The 23120-nt window shown below is 44.1% G+C and overlaps 1 protein-coding gene across 2 annotated transcripts in view; it reads left to right on the top strand.

The window, feature by feature from the left end:
* Positions 1-23120, top strand: part of lrp5 (low density lipoprotein receptor-related protein 5) — an 85953-nt gene that overhangs the window by 26253 nt on the left and 36580 nt on the right. For both annotated transcript variants that reach the window (XR_011035160.1, XM_068312719.1), the window contains exons 8-16: positions 2095-2183; positions 2259-2477; positions 2721-2809; positions 3348-3519; positions 17282-17498; positions 17570-17723; positions 19596-19731; positions 20665-20909; positions 22653-22837. Coding sequence is in view for 1 of the 2 variants with exons in the window: in XM_068312719.1 (XP_068168820.1) it covers positions 2095-2183; positions 2259-2477; positions 2721-2809; positions 3348-3519; positions 17282-17498; positions 17570-17723; positions 19596-19731; positions 20665-20909; positions 22653-22837 (1506 nt within the window). In the remaining variant the exon portion in view is untranslated. The remainder of the gene's footprint in view (positions 1-2094; positions 2184-2258; positions 2478-2720; positions 2810-3347; positions 3520-17281; positions 17499-17569; positions 17724-19595; positions 19732-20664; positions 20910-22652; positions 22838-23120) is intronic.

Here is a 23120-nt window from a genome sequence, read left to right as displayed (position 1 = left end):
GGAAATGCTGTAGGTAATACTGTAGGTAATGCTCTAGGTAATACTGTAGGTAATACTGTAGGTAGTACTGTAGGTAGTACTGTAGCTAATACTGTAGGTAATGCTGCAGGTAATACTGTAGGTAATACTGTAGGTAGTACTGTAGGTGATGCTGTAGGTAATGCTGTAAGCAATGCTGTAGGTAGTACTGTAGGTAGTACTGTAGGTAATGCTGTAGGTAATACTGTAGGTAATACTGTAGATAGTACTGTAGGTAGTACTGTAGGTAATGCTGTAAGTAGTACTGTAGGTAATGCTGTAGGTAATGCTGTAGGTAATGCTGTAGGTAATACTGTAGGTAATACTGTAGGTAGTGCTGTAGGTAATGCTGTAGGTAGTACTGTAGGTAATGCTGTAGGTAATGCTGTAGGTAGTACTGTAGGTAGTACTGTAGGTAATGCTGTAGGTAGTACTGTAGGTAATACTGTAGGTAATACTGTAGGTAATGCTGTAGGTAGTACTGTAGGTAATGCTGTAGGTAGTGCTGTAGGTAATGCTGTAGGTAATGCTGTAGGTAATGCTATAGGTAATACTGTAGGTAGTGCTGTAGGTAATGCTGTAGGTAATGCTGTAGGTAATACTGTAGGTAATGCTGTAGGTAATACTGTAGGTAATGCTGTATGTAATGCTGTAGGTAGTACTGTAGGTAATGCTGTAGGTAGTGCTGTAGGTAATGCTGTAGGTAATGCTGTATGTAATGCTGTAGGTAGTACTGTAGGTAATGCTGTAGGTAGTACTGTAGGTAATGCTGTAGGTAATGCTGTAGGTAGTACTGTAGGTAACACTGTAGGTAATGCTGTAGGTAGTACTGTAGGTAATACTGTAAGTAATGCTGTAGGTAGTGCTGTAGGTAATGCTGTAGGTAATGCTGTAGGTAATACTGTTGGTAATGCTGTAGGTAATGCTGTAGGTAATGCTGTAGGTAATGCTGTAGGTAGTACTGTAGGTAATGCTGTAGGTAGTACTGTAGGTAGTACTGTAGGTAATAACGTAGGTAATAACGGATGATTCCCAGCCCAGAGCTCTGCTTCTTTGACTCCTGTTTGCTGCTGAGATCCTAGACTACACGTGTGACAGCTTCAGTAGTCTGATACTGCTGAACAAGTACATGTATTCCAAACACTGTAGCTGCAGTTTTAGTTTACCTTTGAAACATCAACATCATGATGACATTGTGTAACATTATTCTCATCATACCTCTATAAATAGACCATTACATTTGCTCAGTTACATTCTTGCATCGTGCAACCAGCCAACCAACAAAACAAACAAAAACCGAGATTGATGCGATAAACAGAAAAACAGTGCTAATTAGCTTTAGTGATTGTTAATAGTCTTTGCTATTTGCAATCGATTGCTTCTTTGAATGCTTCTTCTACCACTGCTGTCAAGACAGTACATTTTCAATGTTTAGAATGTACAAAACCCTGGTCTTTGTGACTTATCATCCAGTGAGCCATCTGTAAAGATTCTCAGTCATTCAGGCCATGTTATGATGCTGAATAAATTTATATGCTAGGACAAATCAAGATGACTTAGACACAGGTCACACATCCCTTTTGAAGCTCATGATTCATTAGAATTGCTATTCTTCTTCTTTTCCTTTCCTTCTACCAATATATTCACTATCTCTCCTCTGGACATGTCCAAACCATCTCAGTCTGGCCTCTCTGACTTTATCTCCAGAACCTCTAACATGTGCTGTCCCTCTGATGTACTCATTCCTGGTCCTATCCATCCTGGTCACTCCCAGAGAGAACCTCAGCATCTTCATCTCTGCTACCTCCAGCTCTGTCTCCTGTCTTTAATTAGAATTTCTCTTATTTGCCAGTTATTTAGGCTATGTAAATATATATTCTAATTGTTTTTTCCACTTGATGCTGAGATGTCTTTTTGTAAAAAATCCAAAATATTTTTTGCTTAAGCAGAGGATGTAGATTGAATACTTCACTGGACATGGAATTGAATAACAGTTAAATTACGTGATTACACATTTGAGTATGTAGAATGTAATTAGCCTCCATTAATAATTAACCTGTGCTGTGATTTGTTTAGGAGCAGAGCAGGTTCTGCTGCTGGCTCGACGGACTGACCTCAGGAGGATCTCACTTGACCTTCCAGATTTCACTGATATCGTGCTACAGGTAAACTATCCACCCTGCACTTGTCAGTCCCATCATGTTGAACTCTCATGTTTTCATCTCCTCTACTTACCCCAGGTGGATGACATTCGCCATGCCATAGCTATCGACTATGACCCAGTTGAGGGTTATGTTTATTGGACAGATGATGAGGTCCGCGCCATCCGCCGATCACACATTGACGGCAGCAATGCCATGATGCTGGTTACTACGGAGATCAACCACCCAGACGGCATTGCTGTGGACTGGGTAGCCCGAAACTTATACTGGACTGACACTGGCACTGATCGCATTGAGGTACATCAGTAACCTTCTATTTATAGGAAAATTAATCTCACATAGTTGATGAAATTGCTGAAGAGAGGAATTCTGAACCAGCATTCCTCCATGAGTTTCTTTGGTTTATTTTACAATTAGAGCTTAAGTGTTTTTCTCTTGTAGTTTATTCTTGAAGGATCACCCACCTGCCCCCCTTCAAAAAACAAAACAAAACAGGCAGGGCAGATAAATGAACGTGAATCACATTGTGTGCTATTCCAGGTTACCAGGCTCAATGGAACCTCTCGGAAAATTCTGATTTCTGAGAACCTGGATGAACCCAGAGCCATCGTCTTGGACCCTGTCAATGGGTGAGTGTTAGCGTGTGTGTTCACACTAGAGCAGACACCATTCTCAGAGGACCGTTAGAGCTCGCAGGGAGTAAACTCGGCATGTGGAACAGTGGCTTATAGGCTGATTCAGTATTTTTAGACTAACTATGTTTAAACCTCGTAAACAATTTAACTTTCTGAGTCGTTTTAGGCAGGTTTTATGAACTGGAATCCCAATGCTGATCCTCGACATAAGCATGGGGAACTTAGTTTTCCAAGTGCCTGGATTTAAATATAAAACAGCAAAATTTTGAACAGCGGCGCTAAACTAAAACACAACTAAACACAATCATGAGATTATATGAGGATTAGATAAATCCAGAAAGAACCACTGGTGGTTTTCTACTGAGACCTGACAACTGTAGGTGTGTCAATTCATTCTCAAGAATCTGTCAAGATGAAGTGATGGAAATCTACATAAACTGTGTATATGCCAGACAAATGCTTACAATGTGAGCTTTCTACATGACTACATGTAATTTCTGTCTTCTGCTCTCATTACCTCTGTCCCTCTCAGCTACATGTTCTGGACTGACTGGGGGGAGCATCCCAAAATAGAGCGATCCAACCTTGATGGAACGGATCGAGTGGTGCTCCTCAACAGCTCCCTGGGATGGCCAAACGGATTGGCTATAGATTACACAGAAGGAAAACTGTACTGGGGAGACGCCAAGACTGACAAGATCGAGGTACCGTCTCAGACACTCATTCACACTCAGCTGAGAGGTGCACCATGGGAAGAAGAACATTACTGTGGACTTCTGCATGTGTTTGTTCACAATGATCTTAGGAAGTGTGGATCTGAAAGTTGTTTCCTTCTGGTCTCTGCTGTTCCGACTGTAGTCTGGTCTGGTTCAATATGGTCCCTGCTGGTAGAGAGTTGGCTGACCAATGGTGAGGGGTGGGTAGAGTTAGATGATTGTTTTCATAGTTCTGCACAGTTCTAGGGTGTAATTTCAGACGACAACAAGGACAACTGCTCCATAGATGACTGCTCCATTTGTGTTTGAGAAAAGTGATGTTAGAGTCAAAATATTAAGGAAACCTGAGCTAAATGGTCCTAGCAGCTCTCGTGTAATTATGTGTTATTAGGCTACATACAGTATCCACATTCCACAAACCATTTCCATCATCTGTCCAGTCCCGTCACCTCCCTTCTTTCCATTTTATTTCCCCGTCCAGGAGGTCGTGTTTGCCTAGGCAGAGGTTGGGTTCTCTTCGCTCTCGTTTGATTTGATTTGATTGGCCGTCCCCCATGACTCTGAAACACATACAGAAGGGTTAAAAATGACACAAGCAGGAGAGACATTTTATCCCTGTCCTGACGGACGTCTTTGAATGAAGGTCAGATCAGATTGACTGTTGGAAAATTTCATGCCTCTACTGCACATGAGAAAACAAGAACTCTTTCTTAGGTGTTCTCCTGAGAACTCTGAGGTGTTCTCCTGAGAACTTTTTCTTAGGTGTTCTCCTGAAAACTCTTAGGTGTTCTCCTGAGAAGTCTAGGTGTTCTCCTGAGAACTCTTTCTTAGGTGTTCTCCTGAGAACTCTTTCTTAGGTGTTCGCCTGAGAACCCTTTCTTAGATGTTCTCCTGAGAACTCTTTCTTAGGTGTTCTCCTGAGAACTCTTAGGTGTTCTCCTGAGAACTCTTTCTTAGGTGTTCTCCTGAGAACTCTTTCTTAGGTGTTCTCCTGAGAACTCTTAGGTGTTCTCCTGAGAACTCTGAGGTGTTCTCCTGAGAACTCTGAGGTGTTCTCCTGACAACTCTTTCTTAGGTGTTCTCCTGAGAACTCTTTCTTAGGTGTTCTCCTGAGAACTCTTAGGTGTTCTCCTGAGAACTCTTTCTTAGGTGTTGTCCTGAGAACTCTTTCTTAGGTGTTCTCCTGAGATCTCTTTCTTAGGTGTTCTCCTGAGAACTCTTTCTAAGGAATAGGACTTAAGGAGTCAACAGAGCTTAAGTTAGCCCCACCACTGAAGGCTTATTTATGAATGCTATGGTTTTGACATTGTTCTGTCAGTGCGTGAGAGGCCTTACCTTTAAACATGTTTAATGTGACGTGTACACGTGTTCTACTTGTATGTAATGCATCAGAAAATGTGTGTTTGAAGCCTTCCTCCAAACAGTGGGCAGTGTTTTACATTCTGAGGGAAAAAAGAAGGAGAATGATAAATGAGTGAGGCGGCCGGCTGCCCCCCCCCCAGTCTCTCACTCTTTCTCACTGTTTTTAGTTTTTAAAGAAATCTGACTCCCCTCTGCAACCTGCCACCCCACCCCCTCCCTGGAAGAAAAACCTCTGAAGTTACCGCACAGGCACTCTGCTTTTGAAAAGGACTGTGTGTGTGTGTGTGTGTGTGTGTGTGTGTGTGTGTGTGTTTGTGTGTGTGTGTGTGTGTGTGTGTGTGTGTGTGTGTGGCAGCATTCACTCACACTGTGTAGCCATATGGAAACGGCTTTGTGTGTGTGTGTGTGTGTGTGTGTGTGTGTGTGTGTGTGTGTGTGTGTGTGTGTGTGTGTGTGTGTCAGGGAGGTGTGTATAGTGGAATTTCCCCTCCTTCAGGCGCCTGCACCTTGTTTCAATACTCGGTGTTCTTTCTCTGCGTGTTTCTGTCCTGCTGATGCGATGGAATCTGCAGCTCCCATGCAGACATGTTGTCTGTGATGTCATGTGACCACAGAGCAGCTCTCACTGCATACTACACTACCAGGCGTGTGCCCTTATTGTCTCCATCAGGGAGATAGTGATTTGTCACTGGCGTGTTGGTTTGACCCTCCAGGATTGATCGAAGGTTGTGAACAGATTGGGGGAGACATTCTCTCCTTCTCAGCTGGAGACAGTTTGACATGAGGAGAGGGCGCGGTGTGAGGACAACCACCAGTCAGTGAAACTAGAAATGTGTTGTTACGGATACTTTCCGTATCCATTAAAGGTACCGATAGTTCTGTACATTTATCACTCAGTGTCCTGGAAAATGTCCTTCTGTTGAATGAGGAGGTAATGACTCAGGCAGAAGCAAAAATAAAGACTTAGAAGACTGAGATTTGATTTTGTAATTGTAATGAAAGCTTTGTACTCAGTTCACCAAGCAGCGGCTGGTTGAGGACAATTCATGCATCTCCTATAGGAGTGTGGCATTGTGACCTCTGACATCTATGCAAAACTGATGAGTTTGGACCTGATCTGAACCCGAGGCGGGACAAATGATTTGTTGTCGTAGAGACAAGCAGTAAAACACTTGGCAGATTACAGTTAATCCAGTAGTAAATACTTAGTAACACGTATCTGTGGGTGTCTGACTTAAGTAGGGTAAAGAATTTAGTGTCTCAAGCTCACACACTTAGACAGCATTGTAACCTGGTGGGGAGGTTTTAGTCTGACCTCAGGCCCAGCATTGGTTATTGTCCCCAATACGAACAAGTAGCCTCAAGAAGATCCAAAGTCTTTGCAGAGAAACAAGAAGTAGGAGGTCACCTTCACACACATTTAGCACAGACCATGAGCTGATAAAGATCCTCAGCAGGTACAATGTAGAACTGAAGCTCAGAGAACAGTAATCACAATGTGTCCTGCTGATCAATGAGGACATGAGGCGGTGACACGTCAAGAGAAATAGAAGGAGCCCTGCCTTTTCCAGGGCTGGTCCAGCTGAAGACCAGGGACAGTGGGTTCCATCTGAGTACATTTACCCAAACATATAGTTAAAAGGTCTTTGGTGGACGTAGTCCTAGCTAGTGCTGTTTTCTCATTTTAATGCAGAATAATCACACAAGGTCCTCACTGTTGGGTGTCTGATGTACAATGTTGAGTCTGAGGCCGTGTTTCTACCAGGTGGTGCTGGTTGCACTCCGCTTCATTTTCATGTTTGCCTCTGTTGGTCATCAGTAGCAGTTTAGGACCTGTCTCTACATCCAACCTGATGTGTGCTAGACCTTAGGTTCAAGTCAGTGTCATGGGGAACAAGCTTCATTTCATAACATTGCCGTGTGTGATGTCTCTCCCCGAGTGATTGATAGAGTGATTGACGTATCCTGAGTCATATTGATTGATTGACATGTCCACCAGAATATGGGCGTGGTCATTCCCGGGGTGGAGTTCATGTTCAGGCTACAGTACCTGCTTGTGGTAAAGACCTGTGTGTGTGTGTGTGTGTGTGTGTGTGTGTGTGTGTGTGTGTGTGTGTGTGTGTGTGTGTGTGTGTGTGTGTGTGTGTGCGTGTTTCAGTGTGTGTGTGTGTGTGCGTGCATGTTTCAGTGTGTGTGTCAGTGTGTGGTAACGACCTGGCTCAGAGTTACACACTAAAAGTTCCTCACAAACTGTTGAAGTCAGCTAGCATTTGGATAACTAGTTAGCTCTGCTTCAGTCAGGTGTGTGTGTATGTGTGTTTGTGTGTGTGTGTGTGTGTGTGTGTGTGTGTGTGTGTGTGTGTGTGTGTCCGTGTAAGGCGTATCCTCAGCATCATAGTGAACACAATCTGTTTCATAGCAGATGAAGAGACTACTAAATCAGTCTGTTGTCTGGTTTTTGATGAATAAAAGCAGCTTTAGCTCTTCTAGTGATCTGAGAGCTGTGTGTATCCGACGACACCGCTCACTAACAGACAGCCTCAGCCTTTATTTACAGCCTAACAGAGATTCACTGTCACCAGTCAAGGGTTACGTTCAGCTGACATGAACCCTGATGAGAAATAATCCAGAAATCAAGAGGAGAAATTATCACTCATTCACAGCCTTGTGAGAGACAAAGAGTGGATACGTTCACACAATAAGGAGAATTTAAGAATGAAGAACTAAAAAAATCATAATAAATTGATAAGAGAATAAATGTGTACACAGGTATGTACACCTTTTAGTGTACTAGCTTCCATTCGTTCTCCCCCTCACTGAGATGCAGGATTAGTTGACGGAGATAAAGTAGGGACTTCACACAACAGCCAACAGTTTAATATAGTTCACAAATACAAGAACAAACCTCCTTGTTTGGTCTCACCTCTCCGGTAACATCCCATGTTTCATTAGACTGCGTTAGATTAGCTCCCCAGTGTTGTTAGCGATCTCTCATTGTCCGTGTTGATTGCTGGGAAACCCAGCTTTAATGACGTCCTGTCTGTGGTCATCTGTTGTCTCAACTGATTTCTGTCGGATTTGTAAACACTGTTTTTCTCCACGAATCCTCCGCGTTTCCTGGCCGGCCTCAGTTTGGTCAGCTGAGCTCATGTTCACACAATGAGCCACGATTCTTGTTCAGCTGACTAAGAAAGCAGCTTCATGTTTAGCACAGACAAATAACAGTTATATCATGGAAAAGTTAAAGAAACATGAGAAAAATAAGAGCGAAGTACGGAGTAACAAAGTTTCTGAAAGTTAAAAAAGCTCCATATTGTGGTTAACAGGACTAGCAAAACACCAATGAAGCTTACCAGGCGGTAAGGCGCTTCAGCTAAATGCTGTTGGGACAATGGTGGGAATGTGTCAGTGCTAGATATTGTGTATATAACAGCATCAGGACATTTGGTCTGCAGAATAATAGTATAGACTGTAAATATGAAAATTCTTCCCAGTTAATATCACTAGTTTACTCCAGGTCTGTTCCACCTTTGGTAGATGTCTGGCAAAAGAGCCCATGGATGAGTGAATCAATTAGATTAAAGGTTGAAGGGTTTTGTGTAGACGCTGACCTCTGAGAGGCCCTCTGCTGTCCTGATGCTTTATTCTTCATGCAGGCCGTGAAAGATGATTTCAGAGGGCTTTGAAACGTGGTGGAGGCTCTCTTTAAAACACTGGCAGTGGCGTTAATGGAGCAGGCAGCCGAGGACTGACACCCTGAATCAGCTCCAACTGCCTGACAGGCAGCGCACAAGTTAACTGTTCCCTGATTCCACCCAAATCCTCAGGATGCTTATTGAAAATAAGACAAAACCAGTCCTGCAATTATAAGTGAAAGAGAGTTGGTTCTCTCCACTGATATGGAACCCTGGGGGGCTGTCCGTCTTACGTCAGGCTGTAATCAAAAATATTCTGATAGTACGGGTATTATAGATTTGAATCCTTCACAATAATACAATTGATGAACCAACATACTAGAGGGTGCTGTCTTAATTTCCCTCTGGGAATTGCCCTTTTGTGGACTTTATAACTTATTCCTTGTAAAACTGGTAGCGTTATACCAGTTTTACAACATAGCTGAAGCACCAGAGTTTACAGTAATGGTAATGATTTTAATGTTGATGGGGTGAATTGAAGAAGCATTTCCTGTCAGCAGTGCCGATATGTAGAAGACAATAACGGTGGTGGTGTGGAGGCTCTCAGATTAAACTTAATTGGTTTTCAATCAATCAATCAAGTTTTATTTATATAGCACTTAATCATGACAGCAGACATTTCAAAGCGCTTTAACAGACAGAGAAACCCAACTGAACCCTCCATAGCATCAGAGACAGTGGAGGGAAAAACTCCCTCAATGAGGAAGAAACTCCGGGCAGGACCCAGACTCTTTTGGGCGGCCATCCGCCTCGACCGGTTGGGTGGAAAAGAAATCAAAGGAAGATAAGAACAGGGTCAGATAGAGAGAGACAGAGAGAGAGAGTGACAGATAGGCCAGATAGAGACAGTATCAATATGGTTAAGGTTGATAAAGTCAAGGCACAATTACAGCTGTGTGGATGACTGTATGGAGGAAGGAGGGAGAAAGGAAGCAGGACCCCAGCCGATGGATAGTTGAGGGGTGGTACTGGTGGGCTTGGAGGAGAAGGTCCACAGCACATGGAGATATGGGGGTGATACTGGTGGGCTCGGAGGTGCAGGTCCACAGAGGAAGGTCCACGGCGGCTGGGTGGATGAGGGGTGGAACAGTAAGATGACACCAAGGAAGAGAGGCAGCAGGACCCCAGTCGATGGTTAGGTGAGGGGTGATACTGTTGTTTGGGAGGTGCAGGTCCACAGCAGATGGTCCACAGCGGATGGGTGGATGAGGGGTGGAACAGTATGGTGTCGTGGAGGAAAAAGGAAGCCGGACCCCAGCCGATAATTAGGTTAGGGGTGGTACTGGTGGGATGGGAAGAGCAGGTCCGTAGCAGATGGGCGGATGAGGGGTGAACCTGAGAAAAACCTGGGAGAACATAGAGCACAGAGACTCCAGGGAAGAAGTTTAGTTAGTAGGGTGTGATTGGAGACTTGGAAAGTGAGATTAGAGAAGAGGAGGAGTAACAGAGATGGTTGGGGAGAAGGAGGAGAGAGGAACTCAGTGAGTCTGGATGTTGAGTCTCCAGCAGTGTAGGTCTACATGAAAATATAGAAAATTATGCCATTAATTATAAAATTTATGAAAAAGAAAAGTTTTAAGTCTAGTCTTAAATAGTGAGAGGGTGTCTGCCCCCCGAACTGAGGTATGGAGGAGGTTCCACAATAGAGGGGCTTGTTGGCAAAAGGCTCTAGCCCCCGTCCTACTTTTATAAATTCTAGGAACCACCAGTAGGCCAGTATGTTGAGAGCGTAATGCTCTAGATGGATTATAAGGAACTAAAAGTTCCTTCAGATAGGTTGGTGTCTGGCCACGAAGGGCTTTGTAAGTGAGGAGGAGTATTTTAACATCTATCCTAGCTTTCACAGGAAGCCAGTGCAGAGAAGCAACACAGGAGAAATATGCTCCCTGGCACTGGTCCTGGTCAGAACCTGGTCTCTGGTACTGGTCCTGGTCAGAACCTGCTCCTTGGCACTGGTCCTGGTCAGAACACGGGCAGCAGCATTCTGAATTAGTTGAAGAGTCTTCAGCGACTTTTTGGGGCAGCCTGAAAAAAGTGCGTTACAGTAATCTAGTCTGGAAGTGATGAAAGCGTGGATTAATTTCTCTGCATCACTCCGTTTTAAAATATGTCTGATTTTAACAATGTTTGAGATGGAAAAAGGCCGTTCTAGAAACCTGCCTAATTTGTGTGTTAAACCAGAGATCCTGATCAAAGATGACACCTAGGTTCCTCGCAGTGGTTTTGGCCTCAAACGTGATGCCATCCAAGGTTATTACATCACTGGGCACTACATATCCCTACCAGTTTTTGGGCCGAGCACAAAACCTCAGTTTTATCAGAATCGAGATGCAAAAAGTTATTTGTCATTCAATCTTTAATCCCTTAGATACACGCCTGTAATTTGCACAACTGGCTGACTTCGTCAGGTTTAATCGAGAGATATAATTGCGTATCATCGGCATAACAATGGAAGTTGATGGAGTGTTTCCTTATCAAATTACCCAGAGGAAGCATGTACAAGATAAACAGTATTGGACCAAGAACCGAGCCTTGAGGAACTCCATAACTAACTGTAGTTGACTGAGAGGAGTTGTTATTAACGTGAACAAACTGGGAACAGTCAGTTAAATAGGACTTAAACCACATCAGTGCTGATCCAAGTTTCAAGTTTCAAGTTTATTTATTTTTATATAGCCCAGATTCACAAACAATGTCTCAAAGGGCTTTACAATCTGCACATGGACGATATCCCTCTGACCTTTGTGCACTGCAAGCAGTGCGATCCTCGCATCGGATAAGGAACAACTCCCCCCAAAAACCCTTTTAACAGGGGAAAAAAAGGATGGGAGAAACCTCAGGAAGGCTGCAGAGGAGGGACCCCTCTTCCAGGAGTGGACAGACGAAGCAATAGATACCGCATGTACAGATTAACAACACAATAATAATAACAGTAACAATAACAGTAACAATAAATGTATAACAAAGGCATGCCGATCCATCCAGTAGAGCGAGTCACCACCAGCCGATGAAGCACACAGAGGTCACCGATTGCCGAGGATCACCACTCTGAGGACAGACCAGACAGTGCCTAAGTCATTGAGCTCAAAAAAGTTAAAGTCAAGGTTACTCTGGCAAAACCCCAAAACCACAGCAGAACCAAATGAGGCAGAACCAGCACTCCCCTAGTGGATGGTGAAACAGGACTACTGTACAGCTTGTGCTATCGCCAGCCATGGAAGCAGACAGAGGTAGCCGATTGCCGATGATCCACCACACAAAGGCCTGTGAGAGAGAACAGCAGAAGAAGGAAGAGAGACAGAGATAGCAGAGATAGCAGGGGCGAGAGTGGTGCTAGAGGGACCAGAATAGCAGAGAATTAATGGGAGGCAGGGGCCTAACTAAGAAATCCTATGACTCGTCGGCAGGACTAGGCTAAACCTAAACATCCAATCCAATCCAAACTTTATTTGTTGAGCACTTTACCACAACCGCAGTCGACCAAAGTGCTGAACATTGAGACCGCCATCCCCGATATTACTTATATGTTAGGTCGAACAGATATGTTTTGAGTCTAGATTTAAAGACATTTACAGATTCAGACTGTCTAATATTTATAGGGAGGTTATTCCACAAGAAAGGGGCACGATAGGAGAAGGCCCTCTGGCCAGCTGACTTCTTTTTAAATCTAGGAACACACAAGAGACCAGTATTCTGAGAGCGGAGAGCCCTAGTCGGCGTATAAGGTTTAACAAGATCAGACAGATAGGTTGGAGCAAGCCCATTAAGGCTTTTGTATGTTAGTAAGAGTACCTTAAAATCGGATCTAACATGAATCGGGAGCCAGTGTAATGCAGCCAAAACTGGGGTGATATGGTCAAATTTCCTAGTTTTAGTTAATATTCTTGCTGCTGTGTTCTGAACCATCTGAAGGCCCCTAGTTCTAGACCGAGGCAACCCTGATAACAGAACATTACAATAGTCAAGTCTAGAGGACACAAAGGCATGAATCAAAATTTCTGCATCAGCCATGGCTAAAGAGGACCTAATTTTGGAAATATTACGTAGATGAAAGAAGGCGATCTTTGTCACCTCTTTAATATGCTTGTCAAAGGCAAGAGTCGAATCTAACGTTACTCCTAGGTTCTTGACTGTTGAACTATGGGTTATAAGACAGTTATCTACAGATATTGTTAGGTTTTGAAATTGGTTTCTATGTCGTGCAGGGCCAATGATTAACATTTCAGTTTTGTCTGGGTTTAGGAGCAGGAAATTACTGGACATCCAACTATTCACAGCAGAAAGACAGGCCTCTAGTTTACTCAATTCAGATCGATCATCTGCTTTTATGGGCATATAAAGTTGTGTGTCATCCGCATAACAGTGGAAACTTATTCCAAAGCTGCGTATAATTTGACCAAGAGGTGCAACATACAGGGAGAATAGTAGAGGACCAAGGACAGACCCCTGAGGTACGCCATATTTGACGTCGGAGAAGGCAGAAGTTTTATTATTGTAAGAGACACATTGTGTCCTATCAGATAGATAAGATTTTAACCAAGCCAGAGCTAACTCACAGACACCAAACTGTCTCTCCAGTCGGTCAAGGAGTATACAGTGATCTATAGTATCAAATGCTGCACTAAGATCCAAAAGAAGGAGAACAGAAGTGGTATCAGAGTCCAGATTTAATAGGAGATCATTCACAACTTTGGTAAGTGCTGTTTCAGTGGAATGGCGGGCCCGAAAAGCTGATTGGAATGGTTCGAAAAGACCGCTTAATGATAAATAATCTAAGAGCTGTTGAGATACTACCCTTTCTAGTATTTTAGATCCCTTAATACCAATTGTTTGGTCCAGACGTGCCAGAAGAATATGGTGGTCAATTGTGTCAAACGCCGCACTAAGGTCCAAGAGAACCAGTATAGAAACAAGTCCTCTGTCTGAAGCGGTTAGAAGGTCGTTGCTAACCTTGACAAGTGCTGTTTCCCTACTATGATGTTCCCTGAAACCTAACTGGAAATTCTCGAATAAACTGTTGGATTTAAGGAAATCACATAACTGATTAGCGACTATTTTCTCCAAGATCTTAGATAAAAACGGGAGATTTGAGATGGGTTGATAATTATTTAGAACAGTAGGGTCCAGGTTAAGTTTTTTGAGAAGTGGCTTAATTACAGCTACTTCAAAGGACCGTGGTACATATCCAGTAGATAAAGACATGTTAATTATATTAAGGAAGTGGTTGCCAAGTAAAGGTAGGGCTTCTTTGATGAGTTTAGTTGGAATTGGATCTAACAGACAGGAGGATGGTTTAGCTGAGGAGATTATTTTAATCAGCTGACTGATCTGTATTGGAGAAAAGACATCCATAGAACCAAAGGGTTCAGGAGTCAGCTGTGTGTTTTCTGGATCTAAGGGACCTAAAGAAGGACCAGAGTTTGAGGATAGGACACCATTAATTTTGTCTCTGATGAGCAGGATCTTATTATTGAAGAAATTCATAAAATCATTGCTGTGGAGACTTGATGGCGAAAGCCAAAAGATGAGCCTCTGTTGGGGTTTCAGAGGTTTTCCTGGTGAATGATTGACAGGTTCCCTCTGGTTTGTAGCTGAACGCTCTGACAGTCTGTCAGCTGGGAGACGTAACTGAGACACGTGATGCTGAGACTTGCCAGCTAGCTTCCATATTTAGTCCCTCCCTCTACATCTCAGCTGGTGGTGCCCCCCCCCCCCCCCCCCCGTCCTTGTTGACAGTAGCTGCATGCCTCATTTCATCTGGGAGCTCAGTCTCTGGCCCACAGCCTTCTGGGTATTTTTGTTGTGGCTCTTATGTGTTGGTGTGGTGGAAGCACATTTGTGGTGACCAAGTAGCATCAGCTGCTAGGCTACAGTTAGCTTGTGCTGTGTCCCGTGTGCACACAGTCCTACAGTAGATGGTCAGACCATCTTCAATGCCATCTACTTCAGGCCTTCCAATGAGCAGTGATGCTACATTCTCCTGACTGCTATGAGGACTTCACTGTGGAGGAGATACAGGATCAGGGTGGGAGAGGTGGCCCTTGCGGTGGGGAGTATTATGGGGCACAATGTGGTGAAGTCTGCTGCGCAGATGAACAGGGCGGTGCTTCTTTTTGTGGTAGTAGAGCAGGTTAACTTACTGATCAAAGGGGGATTAACTGGGATTAACTGGGACAGCAGCAGCTCAGTCCACTCCAGTCTTGGGCTGGGACCAGAGGTTGCCAGTTCGAGGCCCGTTTGGGGCAAAACATGTGGAGTGTGAGCTGGCAGTGGGAGGCATCATATTACCCCTAACCCAACCCAAGCACACAGAATTATGACGTTTCTGGTTTTACGGTCCACCCATGAACTGACGCTCCTGAACCGATCAAAACAAAATTGTTTAGTGTTCTCGATCCGGTTAACAATGTTTCTTGCAAATGTAAGTAGGTAGGTAGCTTTAGGACTTTTAACGTGGTAATTAAGGCAGTCAGTTTACTTACAGTAGATGCGTTCCGACAGTAAACAGAACAACACTGATCCAGTTACTGAACAGAGGATGGAGAACCAGAAGAGACGGAGAAGTTAAGCAGCTGATGATGGAACACAGTTTGTGTGTCGGAGGGTCAGAGGTCACTGGGGAGAGAACACGTGAAGTTCTGAATGAAGCATCTCGTCATCGGTCAAGTACAGAAAGTAAACACCGATAAATGTCCGGAGCGTTGCAGGAGGTCCACCGGAGGAGATTAATGTCTACAGAGCGTGTCAGTACGGGAAACACTGCACTGGAATGACTGGCAGTGAACTCTACACTGGATTTTAATGCAGTTTAACTTCAGACAGAGGCTTTGGGGACATTTTCAGTTGTTTTTTGAACACTGTTGAACTTAGAAGAGCTGACTTTACTTCTCTTAGGCAGTGGTGTGACTATGGCAAACAGGAAACCTGGCATCAGATGGTTTTAATGTCCCACTGTCCCGGGCCGGGTTGTGTCCACACAGCTCACACCCGCTCATGGGGTAGCACTAACTAAACAGTGAGATGCCTGAGAAGATGCCAGGCACCTGACTATCAAATTGTTCTTCAAGCAAAACAACCCGAGGCTGGAAAACAGTGTGAGCACGCTGCTTGTTGTTTCCATGACAACAGGTGACTGGTTTCCTTAGGAACAATCTGAAAAACTATTGATTTAGTAGTAAAATTCCTCTCTGAAAAAGTTCACATAACACTAGTGATTTCATTACTTTTAGGGTCACATGGGTGGAGGAGGGGCGTGTTCACATTTCAGTGTCAGACTTTCATTTCCTTCACTCATATTTGCTCACGAGTTACCATTTGCCCCACCATTTGCCCCACCCGTTGCCCCACCATATCAGAAGTTTCCATATAAACACAGAACAAGCAGTCAAAGGTTTCCTGAAATGCATGTTTGGTGTGAAGTTGAGGTTTTTTGGTTAAATGATATGGAGTAACGTGTGTGTGTGTGTGTGTGTGTGTGTGTGTGTGTGTGTGTGTGTGTGTGTGTGTGTGTGTGTGTGTGTGTGTGTGTGTGAACTGCCCCTTACAGCCCCACGTCGCTCTGCGTGTCTGATCAGACCTTTGTTGCTTTTCTGTTTGTTCTCTTTCTGTCTTTTTGTCCTTTTTCCATCATCAAGAGACGTTCTCACACCCAAGTTCAAAACAGACCAGAAACCAAATCACTCCAGTGAACATTAGTCTGGTGAAGAGTAGGAGAGACGCAGCGAGGCAGAGCCGGGGGGGGGGGGCAGAGAAAGGGAGTGTCTCTGCCATCTTTCACTGGGATGGCCATGTCTAATTGTGTCCCAGTCATAAATGAATAGGCTGTTTTGTGGAGGGGTCAGGAACCTTCCTGGGATCAGAGGCCCATCAAAGTGAATGGACACCCCCACCCTCTGAATGGATATTCAAATGAGTGTTCACTAAAGCAGATAGCGAACGCCACTGATCTTCATCACAACACAAAAACACGTCTTGTTGACTTTATTTCTTCTAGTTCTAACAGAAACGTGACTCAGAAAATGTTTCCTGTAGTCACTATGAAACAGTTTCATTCCACTCATCATGACACATGTCTTCTCATCATGATATGTGGAGTGTTCAACTCCTGATCCACACACATCTCCTGCATGGAGGACTGAAACACCAGGGCTTCAGTAAAATACTCATGAGATTAGAAAGACACAGTATCTTAGAGGATCCCTTTGTCCTCTGGTGTTTGACACATGTGACCTAACTGAGTGGGGCAGGATGAGGCTGGAATTGTAAAACACCATGAAGTAACAAATTAGTTCACCGAATGACACAGAAGTCATTCTGGTGACGTCTTCTCGTTCGCTCACCTGTGTTTATGTACGATTTCTTCTTCCTTTTGCTCGTAGAGCGGTCTGTACGTACAGTGATACCTCACTTCCTGTTTACCATCACAGCTACTTGGTTGTGCCTCCATGTATGCTAATGTAAGCTAACTCGGCTAGCATCTTACCCCCTGCTGCCCCCTGCTGGACTGTCTCTGGGGCTTCTTTATATAGCCTGCACCGGGTCAGATCTACTGTGGTAGATATTGGCTGTACACACACACACACACACACACACAGACACACACACACACACACACACACACACACACACACACACACACACACACACACACACACACACACTCAGGTTCCCGTGTTCTGTTGGTGTTGTATCAGGTGATCGATGTGGATGGCAGGAACAGACGGACTCTGCTTGAGGACAAGCTGCCCCACATCTTCGGCTTCACCCTGCTGGGGGACTACATCTACTGGACGGACTGGCAGAGACGCAGCATTGAGAGGGTCCACAAAGCCACGGCGGTGAGGGAGATCATCATCGACCAGCTGCCCGATTTAATGGGGCTGAAGGCGACTAAGGTCACGGAGACGTACGGTAAGAGCAGCAGGCCTCCGGTCCGTGTGAGCTGATCAACACGTGTAAGTAACGGTCACACCCGTGTCCAGGTACCAACGGCTGTGCAGTGAATAACGGAGGATGCAGCCACCTGTGTTTCTGGTGTCGGCAGGCCGTCAGCTGTGCCTGTCCAATGGGGATGGAGCTGCTGTCAGACCTGCATACCTGTGTGGTGCCCGAAGCCTTCCTTCTCTTCACCAACAGGTACGCCAGTCTGCATGTTCACGTGTTCAGTCAGCTGCTTCTTTCTTACGTCGTCACGTACAGAACACGCAGTTAAAAAAGCAAATGACACAACACACATGTGAATGTTTCTGTGTACATGGTGTTTTAAACAGAAAGTGGTGTTACTGCTTATAACACGGTAATTTATCATTTATAACACACCAGAATATCAAACTGCACACAAACAGGCCGTACCAGTGTACGAGCTGCAGGTGTTGTAATGACATATTTATACAGGAAGAGGGAACACACAGATTTTTATCAGTTATTACTCTTTTCCAAGTAGTGTGTGTAGCACAGCAGTAAAACACGTCACCATCAGGCCATTGATGCCAAGCGTACGTGGTGACATCTGTTTCCTCATCAACAACCACACTGAGTGTCTTCAGGCTGCATCGTGTAGCTTCCTTTGCATGTTTCCCATCATAAGGCGTGTTCATGATGTTCTGTTCAGAACACAATCAAACGGTATTAACGTATTCCTCTCTGCATTGTCTCTTCCACCTGTCTGTCTCTCTGGTACTTCCTGCTAGAGCGCCCCCTTGAGGCTGTTAGCCTTTAAACATTCAGTAATTAGCTGTTAAAGAGTCAGGGTTCAAAGCATGTGGAAAAAGGCCCTCCCAGTAGCTTACCTGCACTCAGAATGAAACTGATGGATGGATGATGGAAGGATGGACCTTATTTAATTTTTTTACCTCTGCAGAGGAGGGTATTTGTCAACTGGCTTCTGCTGGTTTTTGTTTGACAGCTTGTCATGAAACCCGTTTGTGGTCGGAACGCTTCAGCCAGGTGATGCACCGACGTTAAAGTCAGTTCTACGGGTCGTATTTGCCATTAAATTATCAGCCTGACATTAAAAACTGGATAACATCATTTAGGACACAGAGCAGCAGCCTCACCTCAGACTGGACTACCGATAAATATCTGCTTTGAACTTCAGATCAGGAAATAACCCCCCTGTTCAAACTGAGTGGTCCACTCGTAATGAATTTAACCAGCTTTTAATGTCAGGCTGATCATTTCACGGCTAATACTCTGTCTGACTCCTAGAACCGCCTCAGCGCCGTGAACCTCACCACACGTCACTGGTTCACGTAGACCACCGCTGGAGGGGGAGACCCATTCTATTCAGTGGAGTGGTTTAAAATAAGTCGATGGATTCACAAATTATTCAATATTATCTGAACTTCAGATGATTTTTCTGTGCAGTGTTGATGCATGAAGTAAAATGCTGATGGAGGTGGGGGGGTGAAGTTGTCCGTGTGCCACTAGAGCAAACAGAAGCTTTTGGAGTGTATCCGGAAAAAAGTTTTCTTCTTCTCTTCACATTGTCAGATGATGGATTCACCATGCTTGTTTAACACACGTGTGTTATATTGTTATTATCCATCCATCCATCTTCTTTGTGAACTCGCCCTCTCGCCTGCTTCAGCAGATCCTACAACACGGGTTATCCACACCTGTATTTTCTCATTCTTAGCTCAATATTAATGCATTAAATGAATAATTCTTTGTATTGACTGTGTCCAAACATTACACAGCCACCATTCCAAAAAATTCAGGACACTGTGCAGAACGTAAATGGAGATATTGGTTAGACAAAGAGTAGAGTATTAAGAGACAACTAACACTTTACAGTCATGTGACCCTCTCTACATCATTGTGTGTGAAACCCTTGAATGCTCCATGATGGTTTCTCTTTCATTTATTTCAGACACAACATTATTTCTTAATAATCAGAGTGGTGCCACTGAACAGATGAAGGAAGTGTTTCCTGACCTGCGCTGAGTTGACAGAATTAATTCTGGTTGTTCATCTTAAACTGTCGTCTCCTGCTGTGTTTGTCTTCAGGGACAATATCCGGAGCATCTCACTCGGTACCAACAGCAATGACGTCGCCATTCCTCTGACCGGAGTCAAAGAGGCCTCTGCCCTGGACTTCGATGTGTCTGAAAGGAGAATATACTGGACAGATATCCAGTCCAAGGTTGGAATACAAACATGATGCTATGTTCTATTGTGCCAGAAAGTAAAAACAAGCAGGATTTTGTTCATGAAATGCTAATAATTAGTTGGTATTCATGCTTGCTTTTATAAAAAAAACTCTTTTATATTTTATTCAGTCAGAATAAATAATTTAGACAGATCATTGCTGATTTTTCCCTTTTTAGAATATTAGTAACTTCATTGAAGAAAGTAAGGATGAGAGAAACATAGAAAACCAGGAGCTGAAAGATGAACATGTAAACAGAAAAGCTTGAACTAAAAGAAGAGATGGCTTTATGTTATCATCACTCTTGTTATAATAAATGCACACAGTATTATAGCATGCTTTTGTAGGACATATTTTATGGTTGCTGTATTATTGGTTTAAGCTGATAGTAAGGCACCATTAACTCAAATGAGCACACATTAGAACTGATGAAGAGCATGTCTGAATACACAACATTTATAACATAAGATGCTTTTATTGATCCCAAACTGGTAAATGTAAATGTTGCAGCAGCATTCAGACACATTCATCCGAGAAACATATAAAGACATGGAGGTTTGTACAGTACACAAATTATAAGAAATGTTTAGGCAGAGTGTAATTAGTAGTACTGGACTATAGACCAGCTGTCCACAACCTTTTTTGCTTTGTGGGCCGGTTTAACATCAGACAGTATTTTCATTGGCCTTTAGAGAGAGTAGAGAGTAGACTAGAACGTTATTGATCCCTTAAGGAGGTTCCGTCAGGGAAATTAACAAAAAGCTTTAAGGTGTGCCAGGTAAATGAATCGACCAGCATTAAAAACTCCTACCTCTCTCCTATCTTTGTCCTACCTTTCTCCTGCTTCTCTCCTACCTTTGTCCTATCTCTGTCCTACCATTATCCTACATCTCTCCTACCTTTGTCCTACCTGTCTCCTCTCCTCAGACAATCAGCAGAGCGTACATGAATGGCAGCTCTGTAAAACACGTCATAGAGTTTGGACTGGATTACCCCGAAGGCATGGCTGTTGACTGGATGGGTCGCAACATCTATTGGGCTGATACAGGCACTAATCGCATTGAGGTTGCCCGGCTGGACGGCCAGCACCGGCAGGTTCTGGTTTGCAAGGACCTTGACAACCCACGTTCACTGGACAACCCACGATCTCTGGCGTTGGACCCAGCCAGTGGGTGAGAAAGAGAATTCAATGGACAACTTTGGCATTTGTAACAACATTTAGAGACTTCTCATATGTATTTTTATGTTGCCTTATTGGCGCCTCTGTAACAGCATGAGAAGAGTGTGAGTTTAAGTACAGTACGTGTTTAACAAGTGACAAAACAACTTCGTTTTACTTTAATTTTAATTAACTTTACTGACCCGTAGGGACATTATTACTCCACTCTAGCACACATTGTTAGTTCACGTGCATTTATATTAGTGTCTACAGGCCCATAACACACACACACACACACACACACACACACACACACACACACACACACACACACACACACACACACACACACACACACACACACACACACACACACACACACACACACAAGGTGCCTGTATGCATGCAGGGGGAGGTAGAGTGGTAGGCAGCTCCTTCATGGAGCGCCCTAATGAGCAACTTGTAGAGGGGTCAGCGCCTTGCTCAAGGGCGCCTTGGCAGTGCTCGGGAGGTGAACTAACACCTCCCACTCTCAGCTCCCACTGCGGGTGATGGTGCAGGAGGGGGAAACAAACCTCTGACCCCTGATCATTGGACGAGCCGCTGAGGTAACTGAATGTGTCCTGAGTTGGATCCTGATTGAAGTGAAACAGTTTTCGTCTCCTGCTAAATGGTGCAGATAGTTAACATGACTTCAGTCAAATAGAAGTGGTGTTGCTGAAACACACGAATGCACTGGGACCATTAAGGGTTGCTTAATGGGGGCTTACTGATTCACAAACAGGTGAGGCTGAGGTGGATAAAGTACAATGCCAGTGGGGAGAAAGAGCAGTCCAGTGAGAAGAACTGTAATAACCGTAAAACAGAAACTCCTCAGCTAGCAAAATGAACAAAAAAACAATGAGTTTGGAAAGTTTCTTTGTGCAGGGTAAAAGAGTCAGTGAGGAACACACAAAGAACCTATGAAAGCTGCAGAAAGCCAATTTTTATGCTGTTGTTTCATTTAATTTAGCTGTTGGGTTGTGGAGTGCTTTCATTAAACATCCTCATGTTATCATTGTTAACTTACAATGCCAGCGGTTAAACCTCCACAAACTGGTGGTAAATAGACACACGCTGTAGAGCGTAACAGACCTCATTTTGTGTTTGCTTGTTTGTTGGGTTCCATGGGTAGAGACTCCAAACCTTTGTGCTAGGCAGAGGATGAATGACACTTGATTTGTCCACATCCCTTGTGCCAATGACTTTATGTTGCAGGTCTCCTCACATTGCGTTGTTATGTGCATGGAACCTCCTGTCTGCCTTTGTCTGAGCCGCCAAGAAAGATGATTCCTTTAAAACAGACTCTTTGTTTTTATGAGTGTTAAATACCTCTCTATCTAATACCACAGTTAAATACATGTGTCTCATTTGTTGATGATGTGATCATGTGATGGCCTACAGCTGTTAGCACTTACAATTTTAATGATCACTCATACAAAGACAATAAAAGGGTAATTGTCTTCTTTACAAAGTTTAAACTAGGATTTTATGGTATAAAAATTACTACCCTCAGACCTCCTTTCCGTGACCTCAGACATGGAGGTACCAGTTGGTCCAGATCGGTCCAGATGGGGCACAGGTACCTCTGGCTGGTGCTGGTCCAAAGACACCGACCACCTGCAGAAATACTGCATTTTAAATATTTTATCTGAAAAATGAGATTTTATTGAATGTTCTGGTAATTGTCCACTGAAATAGTCTTTTGTCCCTACAGCTGCATGTACTGGACGGAATGGGGGGGTCGACCTCGTGTTGCTAGAGCATACATGGATGGCAGCACCATCACCACCCTGGTGGACAAAGTGGGCCGAGCCAATGGACTGACCATTGACTACGTAGACCATCGTCTCTACTGGACAGACCTGGACACATGCATGATCGAAAGCACCAACATGCAAGGTTTGAACACACGTGAACACGTCAACCAGGACACGACTCTGTGGAGCAGAACGTACATGGAGAGGGTGGTTGTACACCATGTGGTTATGATTGGTCTCATGTTTGGCCTTAACCAGACTGGTTCTCCACATGTTGGTGTTCAGTGGAACATTTGGAGCCACTGGAGTCTGAAGTGACATCTTCAATAAACATCTAAGGTCAGATCTGGGATTTGACCTTCAGAAAAGACCTCCAGGGGCACGGTGGTGCAGTGGGTACCGCTGTTGCCCCACAGCGCAATGGT

This window comes from Antennarius striatus, chromosome 4, assembly GCF_040054535.1.
Source record: "Antennarius striatus isolate MH-2024 chromosome 4, ASM4005453v1, whole genome shotgun sequence".
NCBI lineage: Eukaryota > Metazoa > Chordata > Actinopteri > Lophiiformes > Antennariidae > Antennarius > Antennarius striatus.
This window is presented reverse-complemented; position numbering and strand designations above follow the sequence as displayed.